Source organism: Osmerus mordax, chromosome 9 (assembly GCF_038355195.1).
Source record: "Osmerus mordax isolate fOsmMor3 chromosome 9, fOsmMor3.pri, whole genome shotgun sequence".
Taxonomy (NCBI): Eukaryota; Metazoa; Chordata; class Actinopteri; order Osmeriformes; family Osmeridae; genus Osmerus; species Osmerus mordax.
The window spans coordinates 3,512,351-3,527,971 of record NC_090058.1 but is presented as its reverse complement, the minus strand read 5'-3'; the positions used below and the strand labels follow the sequence as shown (position 1 = coordinate 3,527,971).

The window sequence follows — 15,621 nt, the reverse complement described above, 5'->3', positions numbered from 1 at the left end:
AGTGGAGGTTCCTACAGGTAAACTGTGTCAGGGTGAAAGTACACACTATACTGTTAGGAATATAACTGAATACGTTGTGATGTGACACAGGCTGTGGGCAGAGTACAGTAGAAACAAAACCCACGGAGGGGTTACAGACTGCCCTCTGTGGGACAGACAGACAGAGATCTGATTGGACGAGGCAGAGCTTGGGCGACGCGGAGAACCAATCCGACAGACAGTTGTCTGGGAAGCTATTAATAACGGAAGACGCAGAATGCTTACCCACAATTCTGCACCCAATGGACGCACAACCTGTGAGCCATGAACTGATGCTCAACACTGACATCGTTAACTCAAGGCAAAGCTAACAGGAGAAAGGTATCAATATGGACTCAGCCACAGATGAAGGTTGTTTCCAATCATTTCTCCTTGATTAGTGTGCTACAACTCAAGTACATCAGACAACACTATCATCCCTTTCACAGTCAATCAAGACACTACCTCTGTGTTCCAACAACGTCCTCCTCACGTGACAACATGTTAACTCTCCCGAATCCCATGTGGGCAAGGAGCCACGACATACAGGCCAACAGATGGGCCTATCAGTGCCCTGCCTGCACCCTCATGCACGGATGGAATGCACAGTGTTACATAATCTGTTCCTCTGTCTGTACGTGTTTAATGGAGACTGCAGCATGGTGGGAACCGCCTGCATCACAGCCGTGATGAAAATCCCTACATCCTTATCCGCGCACTCAGGGAGTCATTTGCATGACACAAAAGCACACGTACGTAGTCTGAGCCCTCATCTCTCTTGTCCAGTGCAGTGATTGGTGGTCATAGTAATGGTTGTCTTCGATTCATAACTTCGTTAAAGAAGTGTAAAAGTCCTTTATTTGTAAAATTTATATATATATAAATAATTAATTAATTAAAAAATAACAGGCGCCGTGTACCCCAACGCACTGATCTCCAGTTCACTTGAGGCAACACAACTGAACAGTTGAACATTCGTTTGATGCCCTGTTCGTTTGTGTATGTGTTATACAAATCGAATATTGTTTGTAATACACGTGAAAGCCGTTGGGAAGTAATAATTGTGCTCGTTAGCGCAAGCGTGTGGCTTCTGTAAATACTGGGGATCGAACTCCAAGCTCTTTATCCACGGACTGGGAAGGGCGGGACCAATGTGAAGAGCTTAGCCTATTGTATCACGTGGTTTCCCTTCGCCTCTTATAAACATCTAAGTTCACCAGTCCACAAAAAGCGTCGCGTACTCACGGACAGATCGAGGACAGTGTTACCTTATAGCCTACCAAAAGACCAATATTTAAGGCAACTTAAATAGCGTGTCTGTTAAGACCAGATATATTCTGCAAAGACAGTAGAATGGCTGCATGCAAGCGTCCCGATCAGCGCTCTAACTGATAGCCTAGGCTATGAACACAAAGTTTTCTTAAAACGGATATTACCCGTCAGAAAATTGCAAAGTGTCTCAACTCTGACAAGATACACTGTCAACTCTGACAAAATACACTGATATTTAAACACAATATCGTAGAGGTCTTGGAGTAGACCCAGTATTAGCCGACCTATTCCGCAGAGCTGAGCTGCAAGTATTCAGGGATACGAGAATGGACCCTGGTGGTTGTCGTATGAGCAGTGGAGGTGGAGGCGACGGGCCTGATTTTGGACCCCAACATGGGATGATAACACTAGAAGACCTCGAATCTTTTTCGGAAGACCAGCTGTCAGATTCGAGCAATGGGAAAATGGAGGGAGAGGGGGAGACTATGGACGACGATAACCAACTGCTGCGTTATTGGCAGGACGTAGCGCGAGGACACCAAGTGGAGGTTCCTACAGGTAAACTGTGTCAGGGTGAAAGTACACACTATACTGTTAGGAATATAACTGAATACGTTGTGATGTGACACAGGCTGTGGGCAGAGTACAGTAGAAACAAAATGGCTGGCACTGTATGGCTACTGTATATTATCACAACAATAATGCGGCCATATAAACCGTGGGTCTACTTTGTTTTAATTTCCTGTTCCATCCAGATTCCTAGACTCCTGCGAGCGAGATTATCTACAAATTGAACTAAAACCGCAAGCGCTGTCAAATCAAAACACATTGTGTCAGTTGCAATGATAATGTTATTTTTGCACCGGATTTGGAAGAACGAACGAGTGAGTGAGTGAGTCCAGTTGAACGATCACATAAACACAATCAGCAGCAACTGTGGTATCAAGTTGCTACATTGCAACAACTATCAATATAACATTGTCAGAAAGTATTGACTGCAATGTAGCTGGCGACTAAAGGTGAAGCTTCGCATTTTTCAAAATCCATATTGTTGTCAGAACAGGTCTAGTGTGTTTACCAGAAGTTATTATTAGCCCGATTCATTGTGTTTTAGAACCCCATTTCCACCTCTAAAGAACACCCTCCCCCTTTTGTACCTTTCTTTTGCCCCAGTCTAGTATCCAGGACAAAGCAGCATTTCCAGGCAGGGCTGACGATGAGGACAGCTACACACTGGTCCACCAGATGTGTCTACCCCCCTGTCTTCATTTGAAAAAGAGAAAAGGGCCACAGATCATATACTGTTTGCCGACATACAATTAGTGTTTAAAGCGCCTACAACTCAGAAAATATTGCAGCACCACAATACTGGTCATATATTTTTTTTGCTAGTGAACCACCCTGAATCTAAGCGTGTGGGGTAACACTGCAGCCTTCTGCCCTGTCAGAGGCCGACAATAGCTGCTTAACTACATGTTCTTTAAATCTACCGAGTGAATAACCTGGATTCAGGAAGCAAGCTGCCTTGTGTTGATGTGATGCGTGGTAAGTTTGTAATTTCCTAGTAAATACATCTGGTGTTGATAAAGTATCTTGGACAAAGCATGGATGACCAGTTCACAGGTGTGGCCATAACATTCAAGAGACCAACTAGCACAGAACTCCATAAAGGTTAGGTTATGAGGTTGAGTGAGGACAGTTTGCCTCAGCCTGCAGGCCTGCAGGCCGGTGAGGGTAGACCATGTCTAAGGGTTAGACAGCTCCCCCCAGGAGGTTATGAGGAGTCAGAGAAACACAGAACCGACCCTTTCTCGCGTGCCTAAATGAAGCCTGTCATTACAGTCAGACAAGGGTGACATACCCTCTCGTTCTGTCGCACAAAGTTCAGTACGTCAGCCAGCCAGAGCCTGGTGTGTGTTTATGAACAGAGCCTGGAATTGTACTAGAACGCCCCTGCCCAGGGGCAGAGGAGCAGAGGCGAGTTGATCTGACCTACTTCCACAGCCTGTGGAATGCAGACAGGGTGAGCTGAGCAGAGCGCAAGGCCTGAACATGGCAGGGCCATGGTGAGGGAGGGAAACATCTGGCCTGGGGGGGGGGGGGGTACTGGGGGGTGCTGAGGGTTGGGGGGGTGTTGTGGGCTGCTGAGGGCTGGGGGGGTGCTGTGGGCTGGGGGGGTACTGAGGGTTGGGGGGGTGCTGAGGGCTGGGGGGGTGATGTGGGCTGGGGGGGTGCTGAGGGTTGGGGGGGTTCTGAGGGTTGGGGGGGTTCTGAGGGTTGGGGGGGTTCTGAGGGTTGGGGGGGTTCTGAGGGCTGGGGGGGTGCTGTGGGCTGCTGAGGGCTGGGGGGGTGCTGTGGGTTGGGGGGGTGCTGTGGGTTGGGGGGGTGCTGAGGGTTGGGGGGTGCTGAGGGCTGGGGGTGCTGAGGGCTGGGGGTCTCTGGCCCTTACACACAGCGGTCTCGTGGGTCACAACCCCTGAGAGGAGGTGGCTGATTAGCTGGCAAGCGGGTCAAGACTTCGTGCCAGTATATAATTTACCTTTTACATTCGAGTCATTTAGCAGACGCCTTGATCCGAAGCGACATACAAATGATGCAAGTGCAAAGCAGAGCAGAAGATTAGGAAGCAGATAGATTTGTGGTGTTCTGAGAAACTGAACAGAAGAAAATGTTTGATGGAAAGGAAAGCCTGAAAGCCAGTAGAATATTAGCATGGAGCAGATAGATAGGGCTTTCTAGCTGCAAGGATTAGTCTGGTTAGTATCTTTTGGTGCTGAGCAGTTGGCTGTTAAATCCAGTCCTGAAATAGGAGGGTCATGACAGTAGAGAAAGCTAGGGTAAACATCTTTACTGTGCTGCAGGGCTTAGAGCATGAGCACACTCATGGCACTGTTCCATGGTGTGGCACCAGCTTGACCCAATTAGTTTGGGTCCGAAATTTTGGGATTTTTCATCTGGCAAATCTGGAACGTTGTAAATGATTGGAATTTTGGTAGCACCTCTGTCGTGGTTCCTAGTGAGCTGGAAAGGAGGCAATACCAAAAGGTGGCATGAAAACTACAGACTAAGCAGAGAGAATTGCGGTCGTTATTTTGTTTAGTTACCACTGTCATATCAGCAGTGATTCTCTTGAAAGCAGAATTCTTTATCGCTGGCATATCAACAATGCTCGCTTAAGAGCAGGAAGGAGATCAGAAACACCGTATTACACGGCCTGATGCAGTTCTCAAACAGTCCCACTGTTCAGACAAAGAGGTTTACTCTGGAAATACAACAGATTGAGGCCAATTACCCCCCAGATTAGTATATGCAGCCATGATTTCAGAGCAACCTGGCACACACAACCCCGGAATTCATAGTTCTGAAAATAAGTCACTTCTCAGAATGTTGTTCTTGGTGGAAAATAACAACAAGAGATAAGCCTGGTAAACCGTCATCAAGACATCAGCCTGGTAAACAGTCATCAAGACATCAGCCTGGTAAACAGTCGGTTTATTGATTAAGTGAATAAGCAGACTGCCCAGTCATGTAGCCTTCTCAACAAACACCTCATTTTAACCCTGGTGTTCCTCCGTTATGATGTTGTGTTACACTAACTTGCACCCGAACAACAAATCAGCCATTCCTTCTCTTCTACATTGTCTTCTCTCCCCAATTCCTGTTGGTTCTACTGAAAGAGTTTGTACGTCCGACTACCGAAGTTTCTTTATAAAAAACAAGCTCAGGCCAAATAATGGTTAACATTTTCATCACGATGAAAGACAACCCTTTTGGATGAATCATTTCCAGTCCATATCACTCCCTATCTCTGTATTGCAGTTCTCTTTAAATTTAGATGAAAACTGATACCGGACTATGGAGAGGGTGGGATCTGAAGATAGGCCTGAAGTCATTCTGTTTTGATATCTCATTGCAGTACAGCTCTCTCCTGGGCAGTCTGGCTGTACTAGCACATGAGTCTTTACGCCAGAGTCATGGTGGGGAGAGATCTTGGAGGTGTGTGTGTGAGAGAAATAGGTGCAGGGTGTGTGTGTGTATGTGCAAGTTGAAGGCCTGTAGGACCTGGGTAGGGGTGTGTGTGTGTGTGTGTGAAGTAGCCAACTTGCCTGGCTACTAGTAACACCATACACAGTGAAGCTACACCGATAGGGATACATTTCCCTGTTCAACACTGGGCAAACACACACACAGGGTCGATTTACGAGCCACCCTCCCGATCAATGATTGACAGTGTTAACCATGTTGACCCTACGCTACTCGAGTAGAAACTCCTGATGTCTTCAAAGGTGTCGGTAAGCAACACGCGCTGAACAAATCTCATGTCTACATACAGCTACAACAGGTGCCTGTATCTGCCATGGCCGGCAAAACAAACACGGCATCTTGCACAGCTAGCAAACCTGTGAAAACCAACCGGTGCCGTTTCCTATCAAGAAGGGTTTTCACCCAGATGGGGCTGCTCTCCAGATCACGCAGGGCCTTTCTGTCTGACTGGAAGAGGCTGGCCAGGGGGGGTTCTCTGGTCGGTGAGGTGTGATGTCTGTCTAAGAGAGCCTGGTGCTAGCGTGACAATTACAGGGCAGCTATGTGTATGGTGTGTGTGTGTGTTTTGTCCTCCTGCCTGCCCCCTCCTCCTCATGTCTGTCAGTGTTGATCATCATCTCTCTCTGGCCCGCTGCCCTGTGAGTTTGGCAGCATGGGGTGGCACAGTTGTGAGTTTGGCAGCATGGGGTGGCACAGTTGTGAGTTTGGCAGCATGGGGGGCACAGCTGTCGCGCCAAGCCCCCCCCCCTGCCTGGCACCGCCCGGCCCACGGAGCTCACAAGTCAAAGGGATTTATTCATCATGCGCACAGCTGAACACAAGTTCACCCGTTTCTTTGGCCTCCTTGAGGGTGTTGGTTTGGGTGCATGTGAGCGTGTCACCGCTTGTAAAAAAAATAAATAATAATAATCCAGATCCTGACTTTGATCCTGAACAATGAAATTCTTATGACACGGCAAGCAACAACTGAGTAGTTGAGTAGTAAGCAAATATTAACTCAAAGCACTAGCAGCAAAATAAAAGAAAGCTAAAGAAATAGAATAATAGCTGAAGGAACAGACTAATTGCAAACGGCTTGGGGAGTTGTCATTGGAGCACTAGGCCACAGAGCCTGGCCCAGCTGAACCTGGTCTGGACAGGGGACAGCAGGGCAGGCTCAGATGCTGGCTCTAAGTGTCTCCAAGCACGCTGCTCGGAGATGCTGAGTTTTGTTTCTAGAACATTCGGGGTCAGCATAGGAATTAGATTACAGGACGTCAATCTTTGTTTAGACCGTAAACAAACACACAAGCCCAGGAAGACTGCGTTGCCTGAGAGATTACTGCCTTAAATAAGATTTGAAATGCTGACACCCCCCCTCTTTGTCCCCCCCTCCTCCTCCTCTTCTCCTCTCCCCCCCAGACATGGCTGAACCCATCCACCAGCTCACCACCAACAACGATGGTCACCACAGCAGGGAGAGGGTTCCCTTCACCCTCCTCACACGCAACGACAAGGTCAGTCTAGAAAGACCCGTGGACAGACAGCCAGCTGTTGGTCACTGGGGGGGGGGGGGGGTCAAACAGGGTAATCACATGACCTCGCTATGCCCCACAGTCCCATACACCCCAATTTCAATTTCCTGAAAGGGGCAACCTTCTTAACATCACACAGATGTTAAGCAACCTGAACCTCCACTTAATATCAGTGGCTTTTAATAGAATCCAAACTAGGCCACTCAAATTCCACTCTAAGGCCATGGAGAGAGAGACCAAAGAGGCTGCAGGGAGAGAGACCTGAGAGACAGGGAGAGGACATGGAGATAAACCAGAGAGAGGGACACCAGGGAGACTAGAGAGTGTGCAGAAAGAAACCAGAGAAAGAGAGATAGAGAGAGTGACCAGAAACAGACTAGAGAGAGAAGTGAGACAAGTGTTATGATAGGCTGGGAAATGTGGTGTTTCTAATTGATCTAATGTGAGGACGATCCCCAAGGCGGATAAGCCATCTAGGCCTGGTATAAATAAAATGGTCTAATTGGTTTACCTCAGGACAGGACCTGTCCAGGATGAGGGTTAAACAAAGGAGAGACGCATGTCACAGGATTCTGGTGTCTGTCTGTGTGTGTGTGTGTGTGTGTGTGTGTGTGTGTGTGTGTGTGTGTGTGTGTGTGTGTGTGTGTGTGTGTGTGTGTGTGTGTGTGTGTGTGTGTGTGTGTGTGTGTGTGTGTGTGTGTGTGTGTGTGTGTGTGTGTAGTGCGGGGACGTGTTGTGGGAGAAGCGGCACTATGAGAAGGCCCACTGGGCGTGCATCACAATCCAAGAAGACACGTACGAACAGAGCATCTGCTACGGCTTCATGAAGATCATGAGATACATCTGCCAGCAGAACACCAGTGGTCAGTCCTCTCTCTCTATCACTCTCTGTCACACACACACTCCCTCTCTCATTTTTTCTCTCCAAGACACACACAGCCTGTTAACCCCCCCCCCCCCCCCCCCCATCTCTCTGTCCGGTCCTCAGGTAACTACCTGGGCATGACCATCCCCATCGTGACGGTGGTGCGGACCAGCGAGGACCAGTCCACGATGTTCAGGGAGGTGACAGTGGCATACTACCTCCCCCCTGAGCACCAGGCCCAGCCGCCCCAAGCGCTGGACACTGACGTGGTGATAGAGGAGTGGCCGGCCATCATCGCCTATACCAGGTACCAGGAGCTGTGTCTGTGCGGTGGGAAGGCCGCACAGGGTGGGCCCCATACTGAGGTACGGGAGGGATTTCATTTCTCTCTCTCTCCTTGTCCATCACCTCAGGGAGTTTGGCGGACCCACCAACGAGGTCACCATCATCAACGAGATCCGCACCATGGCCGTGATCCTGGGCCTGCCGGACATCTGCGTGAGCGACTCGTTCATCGTGGCGGGCTACACGAACCCGGCCGCTGCCGTGCGGCACAACGAGATCTGGTTCCTGGAGCGACCTTGAGCACGTGACCCACTGCTGTAAAGAAGATTTGAAAAGCTGACACCCTCCTCCCGTTCATCCCACCCTTCCTAGCCTTGCCTCTCCCTTACCTGACCCATCGAGCGCCCCCCCCCTCCTCCCCCCCCCACCGCCCAATGAAGAGCCTTGTTCCCCAGAGAAAGAGAGGAGATTCAGGCGGTTCAGGTAGACCTTGTTAACGGACACACTGCAACAGCTGTTGGCTGAGGTGGTTCAAACTCTTGTGTTCTTTCTGCTGTTCTTTAGCACACCTTTTGTGTCTGTGATTGTACGTGATGGGGGGGCTAGGGGGGTTACGTGACGACAGCTCAATGTTTTTGCTGTAAACCGACACACGCGCACAAAAACATAAGTTTGATTCTCATTCTGTGCCAGTAACAGTATCGCTGAAGAAGCCACAATAGAACTGGAAGTTCGGGGGGGTATCAGGCAGTACAGTCTCTGTACTGCCTGATTGTGGGAAGATGAGTGGATTACGGGTAGTGAGCCACTGTTTTCTAAACTGTAGGTTCCATTTCTCCTAAGGAATCACTTGAGTATTTGAATCCAGACATGCGTGCGTGCGTGCACACACACACACACAGAGACACGCAAGCACACACACAGATACGCAAGCACAGCTAGACACACAGACACCTACACTGTCTTGAGACAACCAACAGTATGAATGTATGAACGCCACAAAATCGAACTACGACTCTCATTACTTCAAAACCAAAACAATCACTGTCTATTGCTGTATGACAATCAAGTATAGCATGCTATCCGGTTCATGCATTCCTCAGTCTTAAAGCCATGTTCATACCACGGACAGCAAACCACTGCTGTCCCCTTTCTGCTCTTTGTGGATGTCTGTGTGTGTGTGCGTATATCTACTACTGAACCTGCACACAGTACCTGCCACAGAGTTGACGATGAAAGGCATAGAGAGCAATATATATACAACACAATCACTGCTATTTTATAAAATATATTTCTTTTTTTGTAAATACAAACAAAACTGTTATATTTCAGTTCTGAGAATTTAAGGTTAAAAACCGAGATCTTGAAAATCTTTCAAAGGTGCGAAAGATATAAGACTAGAGGTATTTTCTATCTTCACATTATTAAAATAGTATGAATGATTGAATGAATTCAGAAAAAGGTGGATATATTTATCATACAAAAGTAATTGTAAAGAGGAGCTATATAGGAGAGACAAGGAGAGGATCAATCATTCTTGTTTTAGAAGACAATAGGTTGACTTCTGAACAGCGGGGCTGTAGCTATGGTAACACCGTGTCCAGTAGCTAACTGTACTTTGCCAAATCATCACTGTGGAAGGACGTTTCGTGTTTCAGAAGCTCCATCAGTCTAGCGCCCGGAGTAGCGTTGCTGATGTTGAGGTTTCACCTCCGAACCAGAACCATGGAAGGCTCCTGTAAGGGTCGGAGACAACGTCTTCAGTTCAGATGCTCTGGGCATCGGAGGTTCATATTCACTACTGGTCCCTAATTGGCTTCACTGACACTAACCTCCAACCATGTCCCCAACCATGCAAGTTGGAGTCTGACAGTTTCAAAGTGTCAGGGCCTGTTAGCTCCACGAACAACTAACAACTTCAGTTGGTGACTACTGAAACAGACTGTGTCATCTGGGAACACCCCGTTACAGCATTTTACTTTCACTTCATTTATCTATTATTTTCTTTCTTTCTCTGTGTTTTGTAGAAGTGCTGTACAGTGAAATGTTGACGTGCAACAACGAGAGCTACTGTGGATTTCTTGATTGTTTCGTTAAAACAAAATGTTTGTCTCCTTTCTTTAAAAAAAATAAAGTGACATGAAATCCTGGTAGGGGGTATTGGGGGTGTGTTGTGTTCTACAGACGGTATATCGCCTGTTCGTTTCAACAAAGCGTCAAACTACCATGTCCTCTGGACACCGAAGACTAACTCAGAAACTGGCTCACACCCCACATGCTCAGATCTAGTTGCATGGCCGCCACGGTAACCGTTTCATCTCCTCGTAATTCTCACGCGAGCCTGTAAGTTCCCGAAACTGATCCTGGCCCTGTGTTTCTGTGAGCCTGGGTCAGAGGCCAGGGAATCCCTCCTCATACCCGCATCCCTTCTGTACATGGGCGCATAGGGACTGTATGCAGGGATTGTGTAGGCCAGGTGGGATACGTGATACAGACAAATAGACTGTGCCTATTCACATCCTTTTTGAGATCAAACAGCAGGGCAGACAAAAGAGGTTGTACCTTGTCTTGTTCCCCGGCACCTAAAGAGAAAATGTGGAACACATTGTAACCTGAGCCACACCCCAGGGATACACAGCACCAGACCGTGTTACAGGTTATGCACAGAGTACTTTACAGTAGCATCTTGGCATTACTGTAAGGAACTGAAAACATGCCTGTCTAAGGAGCTCCTGTATGGAAGCGAGGTACAGCCAAGCCCAGAAGTGTCTGGCTGTCCTGGCCTCCCTGCTACAGCAGCAGCGGCTGCACTTGGGGCATTCCAGCCAGCCAGCCAGTCGACCAGGCAGTCAGGCAGTCAGCCAGGCATTAGTGTGAGATGGTAGATGGGGCTGCTGTACTCTGAGAGCCAGCTGAGATCCCACTAATGAGACAGACTCCTCACCGACACTGACTAACAGTCAGTTGGGCTCCTCCAGAGCTTCGCGACATGCAGCCTTTCATTCAACGTGGTTGGAATTCACACATGATTCATCAAGACAGGCACCGCACAACAAAAACCATGGGAGGCTTTGGATAATTGGAATTTCAACTCTTGCAAAAAGAGAGTTCAGGATTTTCTAAATTATGACAGGCTACCACTAGGTGGTAGCAGAGCACCAAAACAAATGTTCCAGGGCCGAGAGGAGAGGAACTGCTGGAAACAGCTTCTGAAGCCTTCCCACCAACAGAGCAGTGTTCCTCAGGCCTGGTCCTGGGAGACCTCCTGCCCTGCATGTTTTAGATGTCTCCCTCTTCCAACACAGGAGGAGTCCCCCAGGGCCAGGGTTGAGAAATGCAGGTACAGAGCTTGCTAACAGGCATTACTGACGACACACGATCAAGTCCTTGTGAGACCTCAGCACCCTGAGTCAGAAAGAAAATCTCACTTCAAGGCAGCACACTTTCTCACTTCCAAGGCCCCCATTAAGTCAACAAGGTGGCATCTGCTGGAACTGACCTGGAGGTAGGTAGTTGGTACTGACCTGGAGGTAGGTAGCTTGGTAGGCAGTGAGGACCTCTCCCAGGGGGACTATGACCTTCTCCAGGCTGCGCTGATGGGAGTAGGCCTGGAGGTCTGGGCTCTCCTCAGAGCGAAGCTCGATGTGGGATATCAGCAGGTTCGAGATGACTTGCTGCACCGCCTGAGGTAGGGAGAGAAGGAGAGGGAAACAGGGACAAGAAAATACAGAGACAGATTTGCTGAGAAAGTTTCTTAGCAAATATTGATGGCGTCTCATCAAGATACATAGCAACAGCGGTGATGGTACACGGAGACTCCCAGAGAACAGGGCCTAGCTTACCCTGATGTCTCCCCCTGGGGTGGCGCTGAGAGCCAGGACACGGAACTGCTGGGTCTGGCTGCCCAGCTGTCTGATCACCTGAGCACACACACACCGCATACAGACGCACACACACACCGCATACAGACACACAGCCACACCGCATACAGACACACACACACACCGCATACAGACGCACACACACACCACATACAGACGCGCACACACACCGCATACAGACGCGCACACACACCGCATACAGACACACAGCCACACCGCATACAGACACACACCCACACCGCATACAGACACACACCCACACCGCATACAGACGCACACACACACCGCATACAGACGCACACACACACACACACCGCATACAGACGCACACACACACCGCATACAGAACCACACACGTACAAATGGCATACAAACACAAATGTTCCACGTCTCCTCATCAGTCAGTCATTAGTACTGTATGAACACTGATATGAGATATCAAGTGACAGCAACAAACAGAAAACACTAGTTCTCGTCTAGTCAATGTCTAGTCTATGTAAGTGAACATGTCTAATCTGTCTGACCACTACTAGGCTTCATCTGCGGTCCTCAGCCAGGCTCATAGGCCTCGCTGGGTTGGTCTACACAGGGGAGACATACCTGGCAGTAGGCCTGGTTTCCCAGAGCCTTGTGGGCCTCGTCGAACACCACACACTTCACCTGCACGGCTGGGCATGTGTCTCTGGACAGGTCGTTTACCATGACCTGAGGTGTCAGGAAGAACACACGCTTCGTCTTCCACAGCAGCTGGCGCTGCTGGGCAGGAGTGTTTCCTACAGGAGGACCGGAGACTGGTTGACATCCACAAGGGAGCAAGGAAAGAAGAAGAGATGTGTGTGTGTGTGTGTGTGTGTGTGTGTGTGTGTGTGTGTGTGTGTGTGTGTGTGTGTGTGTGTGTGTGTGTGTGTGTGTGTGTGTGTGTGTGTGTGTGTGTGTGTGTGTGTGTGTGTGTGTGTGTGTGTGTGTGTGTGTGTGTGTGTGTGTGTGTGTGCGTGCGTGTAACCCACCTGTCATCTCAGCCATATGCGTTTGTGGAATCCCCATAACTTTGTAGCATGCCTCTATCTGTTGTGCTACAAGAGGCTTTGTGGGTGCCATGAAGACTATCTTCCCTGCAGGATACCAGCGGTAGAAGTTGTACATCACCACAGAAGCAATGAAGGTCTTGCCCAGGCCAGTGGGCAAGCAAACCAGGGTGTTCTGGAACAACGCTGCCTCGGATATTTTGAGCTGGTATTCCCTGATTTGGTAGTTCGTAGGATAGATCCATACTTGGACTGATGAGCTGTCAATACCGGGAAAGTCTTTATAACACACTCCACTTACAGGAGTTGGCGTGATAGTTGTGCTCTCAGTAGCTACAGTGTCAGTAGCTACTGACACAGCTACAGTGGCTTGTTCAAAGCTGGTATCAACTGACAGAGATTTCTCAGCTTCGTAGACAGCTACTACCATCAAGTCATCATCGTCATCTTCATCTTCATATGCAGCAGAATCTTTTGCGTTGCAGTGAGCTGTAGAGTCCGGGCCAATTTCACTCCAGAGCGAGCTTCTTGTAGTCAGCGTTGTGTCAGTCGTCCTGTACTGATTCTTCTTGGCTGTTCCTGTGGTAGCGCTTGGGGTGGGTTTTCGCCGCCCAACTGCGGTTGTCTTCTTTGCAACATTGTTCGTTTGGTTAGCCTTTTGAGGAGCCGAAGTACCCCAAGTCTGGAACAAAGTCCTTTGGTTTACACCGCTCATTTTGAGCAGTAAATATAGTCATTACAAAACAGCAATGTGTAGAGCGCTAACATTACAAACAGAGATTTAGTTCCGGGGTTGCATGTTTTTCAAAATAAACACCAATGACGACATTGAATGTTGTTTGTACAATCTGTACATTTAAAGTCCATTCAGTAGTTTAAAAATGTTAGTTCTGTAGCTTCAGAAAGCTTTGACCTCCTAATTGTAAAAATAATTCAAGATTTTGCATGTCAGACTTTTATTTTGGCACGTTTGGCACGTCCACTCGTAACACCGGAAGATAAAAACAGTTCAATTCGTCTGCCGCGGGATTTCTTCCGTTGCCATAGCAATGGAGGAACGCGAATGGGAATTTATATTCACTAATTTTCAGGTAAGCTAGTCAAAAACCAGTTTTATAAACGAACGAACGTGTAATTACTAGCTAAATTATACGTTTGATGGTGTAAATTGTGACAATTTACTCTATGAAGAGCGTTCATTTGTAGTATTTCAGAAAGAGCCAGCTTGCAACATCGTCCGTCAAGCAGGAAGCTACTAGTGCTAATGCAGTTCCCATTCTACAGGCATGTTGTCGTGGATACTTGGTGAGAAAGGAGATCAGGGGTGCGCGGATCGAGTTTGAAGATATTGTTAGAGATATTGACGGAAAGGTAGATCACTTTCACTGGAGAGATGGTATTATTTCCAACCCTTACTTCTCAGACACGGTAAGTTATCATTGTTATTCATCGACTAATTAGCTGTAGGGATACAAGCAATGTCTTGCAGTGTCACAGAAGGGAACGTGGATATTGTGCCTAAAATTATGTGTCTTGGCATTCAAATGCAATGACAACAATAATGGTCTGTTTGTATTTGTTATGACAGGACGGTCTTTTGCAGAAACTTGTCAGACATGTTGGAGCAAGACCAAACACAGACACAAGTAATCTGGAGCAGCGTGCAGAACATGTGGTTCCGGGACTTCAACTGTCCGAGAGGATAGAACCAGAACGGGATGCGTCCCACGACCAGGAACAGGTGCCCGTCTGGAGAACTGCCTCCAGCTCGCTAGAGGGCGACGGAGAGACAGGGAGCAGCCAGCAAGGAGAGGGAGGACTGCAGGAGAGTGCCCAGGACACCACCACAGTCTGGAGCAGTCTGGGTCTGGATGGAAGCTACGGACACTTTCAGAAAAGTAGGCTGTGTGTGTTTGTGTGTTTCTGAATCCCTTTCCCTGTTTCCATCGAGAGAGAGAGAGAAGAAGAGAGAGAGAGTAATAGACAGAGAGAGAGTGATAGAGAGACTGAGAGAGAGTATACATACTGTATTTCTGTCTCCCACTCTATTCCCTGGGCCAGGTTCGTTGCGGTGCTGTCTGGCTCAGGATGTGTCTCCCACCCCAGATGCTCTACGTCTCCATAGAAACACTCTGACCATGGAGCTCCTGTGGCTACAGCAGGCTATTGGCAGCAGAAAGAAGGTGAGCTCATCACCTCCCAGCTCCTCACCATCACCTGTTGTCTAACGTTGTGCGCCGGCTCAATTACAGGGAACCACATCTGTTTACAAGACACTCCCAACCACAGTTATGTGGGTAAACCGGTCGCGCAAAATTGTGCTTACTGTGTCAAACCCGATGATAAAACCTCCTCACACTCTCTTTTTCTTTTTCCCTTCAGTACCTGTTGCTGAGAGAAAGGCTGAATGAATCTTAACAGCAGAGGAGCCGTGGGTCCTCTTGGTCTTCCAAACTAGATTGTTGGCCTTTGACTATGAGGACTGTGTTTAGACTGTCAACAAACTACCACATCTCAGTTCCTCTCACTGTAGGTTGGTTTGAAGATTTGGTGTATCTATAGCCCTCCACTCAAATCATAGAGAAAATTATCTGTATGTTATGTCATGTTTATTCTGTGTGTATATTTTTTGTAAAATACTGAAAATAAATAAAACGTATTTTTGTGTTGATTCATTCCTTTGTAATGAAGTATCATTTCGAAATCCTAATATGTGT

At 48.1% G+C, this 15,621-nt stretch overlaps 3 protein-coding genes across 3 annotated transcripts in view; 2 read left to right on the top strand and 1 right to left on the bottom strand.

Moving 5' to 3' along the window:
• Positions 1-13,619, bottom strand: part of fancm (FA complementation group M) — a 39,347-nt gene extending 25,728 nt beyond the window's left edge. The window contains exons 1-4 of the mRNA XM_067243253.1: positions 12,887-13,619; positions 12,480-12,652; positions 11,841-11,918; positions 11,523-11,681 (exon numbers count right to left, since the gene is read on the bottom strand). Coding sequence (XP_067099354.1) covers positions 11,523-11,681; positions 11,841-11,918; positions 12,480-12,652; positions 12,887-13,619 — 1,143 coding nt within the window. The remainder of the gene's footprint in view (positions 1-11,522; positions 11,682-11,840; positions 11,919-12,479; positions 12,653-12,886) is intronic.
• soul3 (heme-binding protein soul3) lies at positions 1,265-10,148 on the top strand. The gene is made up of 5 exons (XM_067243302.1): positions 1,265-1,848; positions 6,736-6,830; positions 7,570-7,711; positions 7,837-8,020; positions 8,127-10,148. Exons 1-5 carry the CDS (start codon positions 1,617-1,619, stop codon positions 8,296-8,298), a joined length of 825 nt encoding a protein of 274 aa, XP_067099403.1. The 5' UTR covers positions 1,265-1,616; the 3' UTR covers positions 8,299-10,148.
• A 334-nt stretch (positions 13,620-13,953) lies between the features above and the next one.
• iqcc (IQ motif containing C) lies at positions 13,954-15,573 on the top strand. The gene is made up of 5 exons (XM_067243250.1): positions 13,954-13,995; positions 14,189-14,332; positions 14,493-14,802; positions 14,966-15,087; positions 15,287-15,573. The coding sequence occupies exons 1-5, from the start codon at positions 13,954-13,956 to the stop codon at positions 15,320-15,322; spliced, it is 654 nt and encodes a 217-aa protein (XP_067099351.1). The 3' UTR covers positions 15,323-15,573.
• The last annotated feature ends 48 nt before the right edge of the window (positions 15,574-15,621 follow it).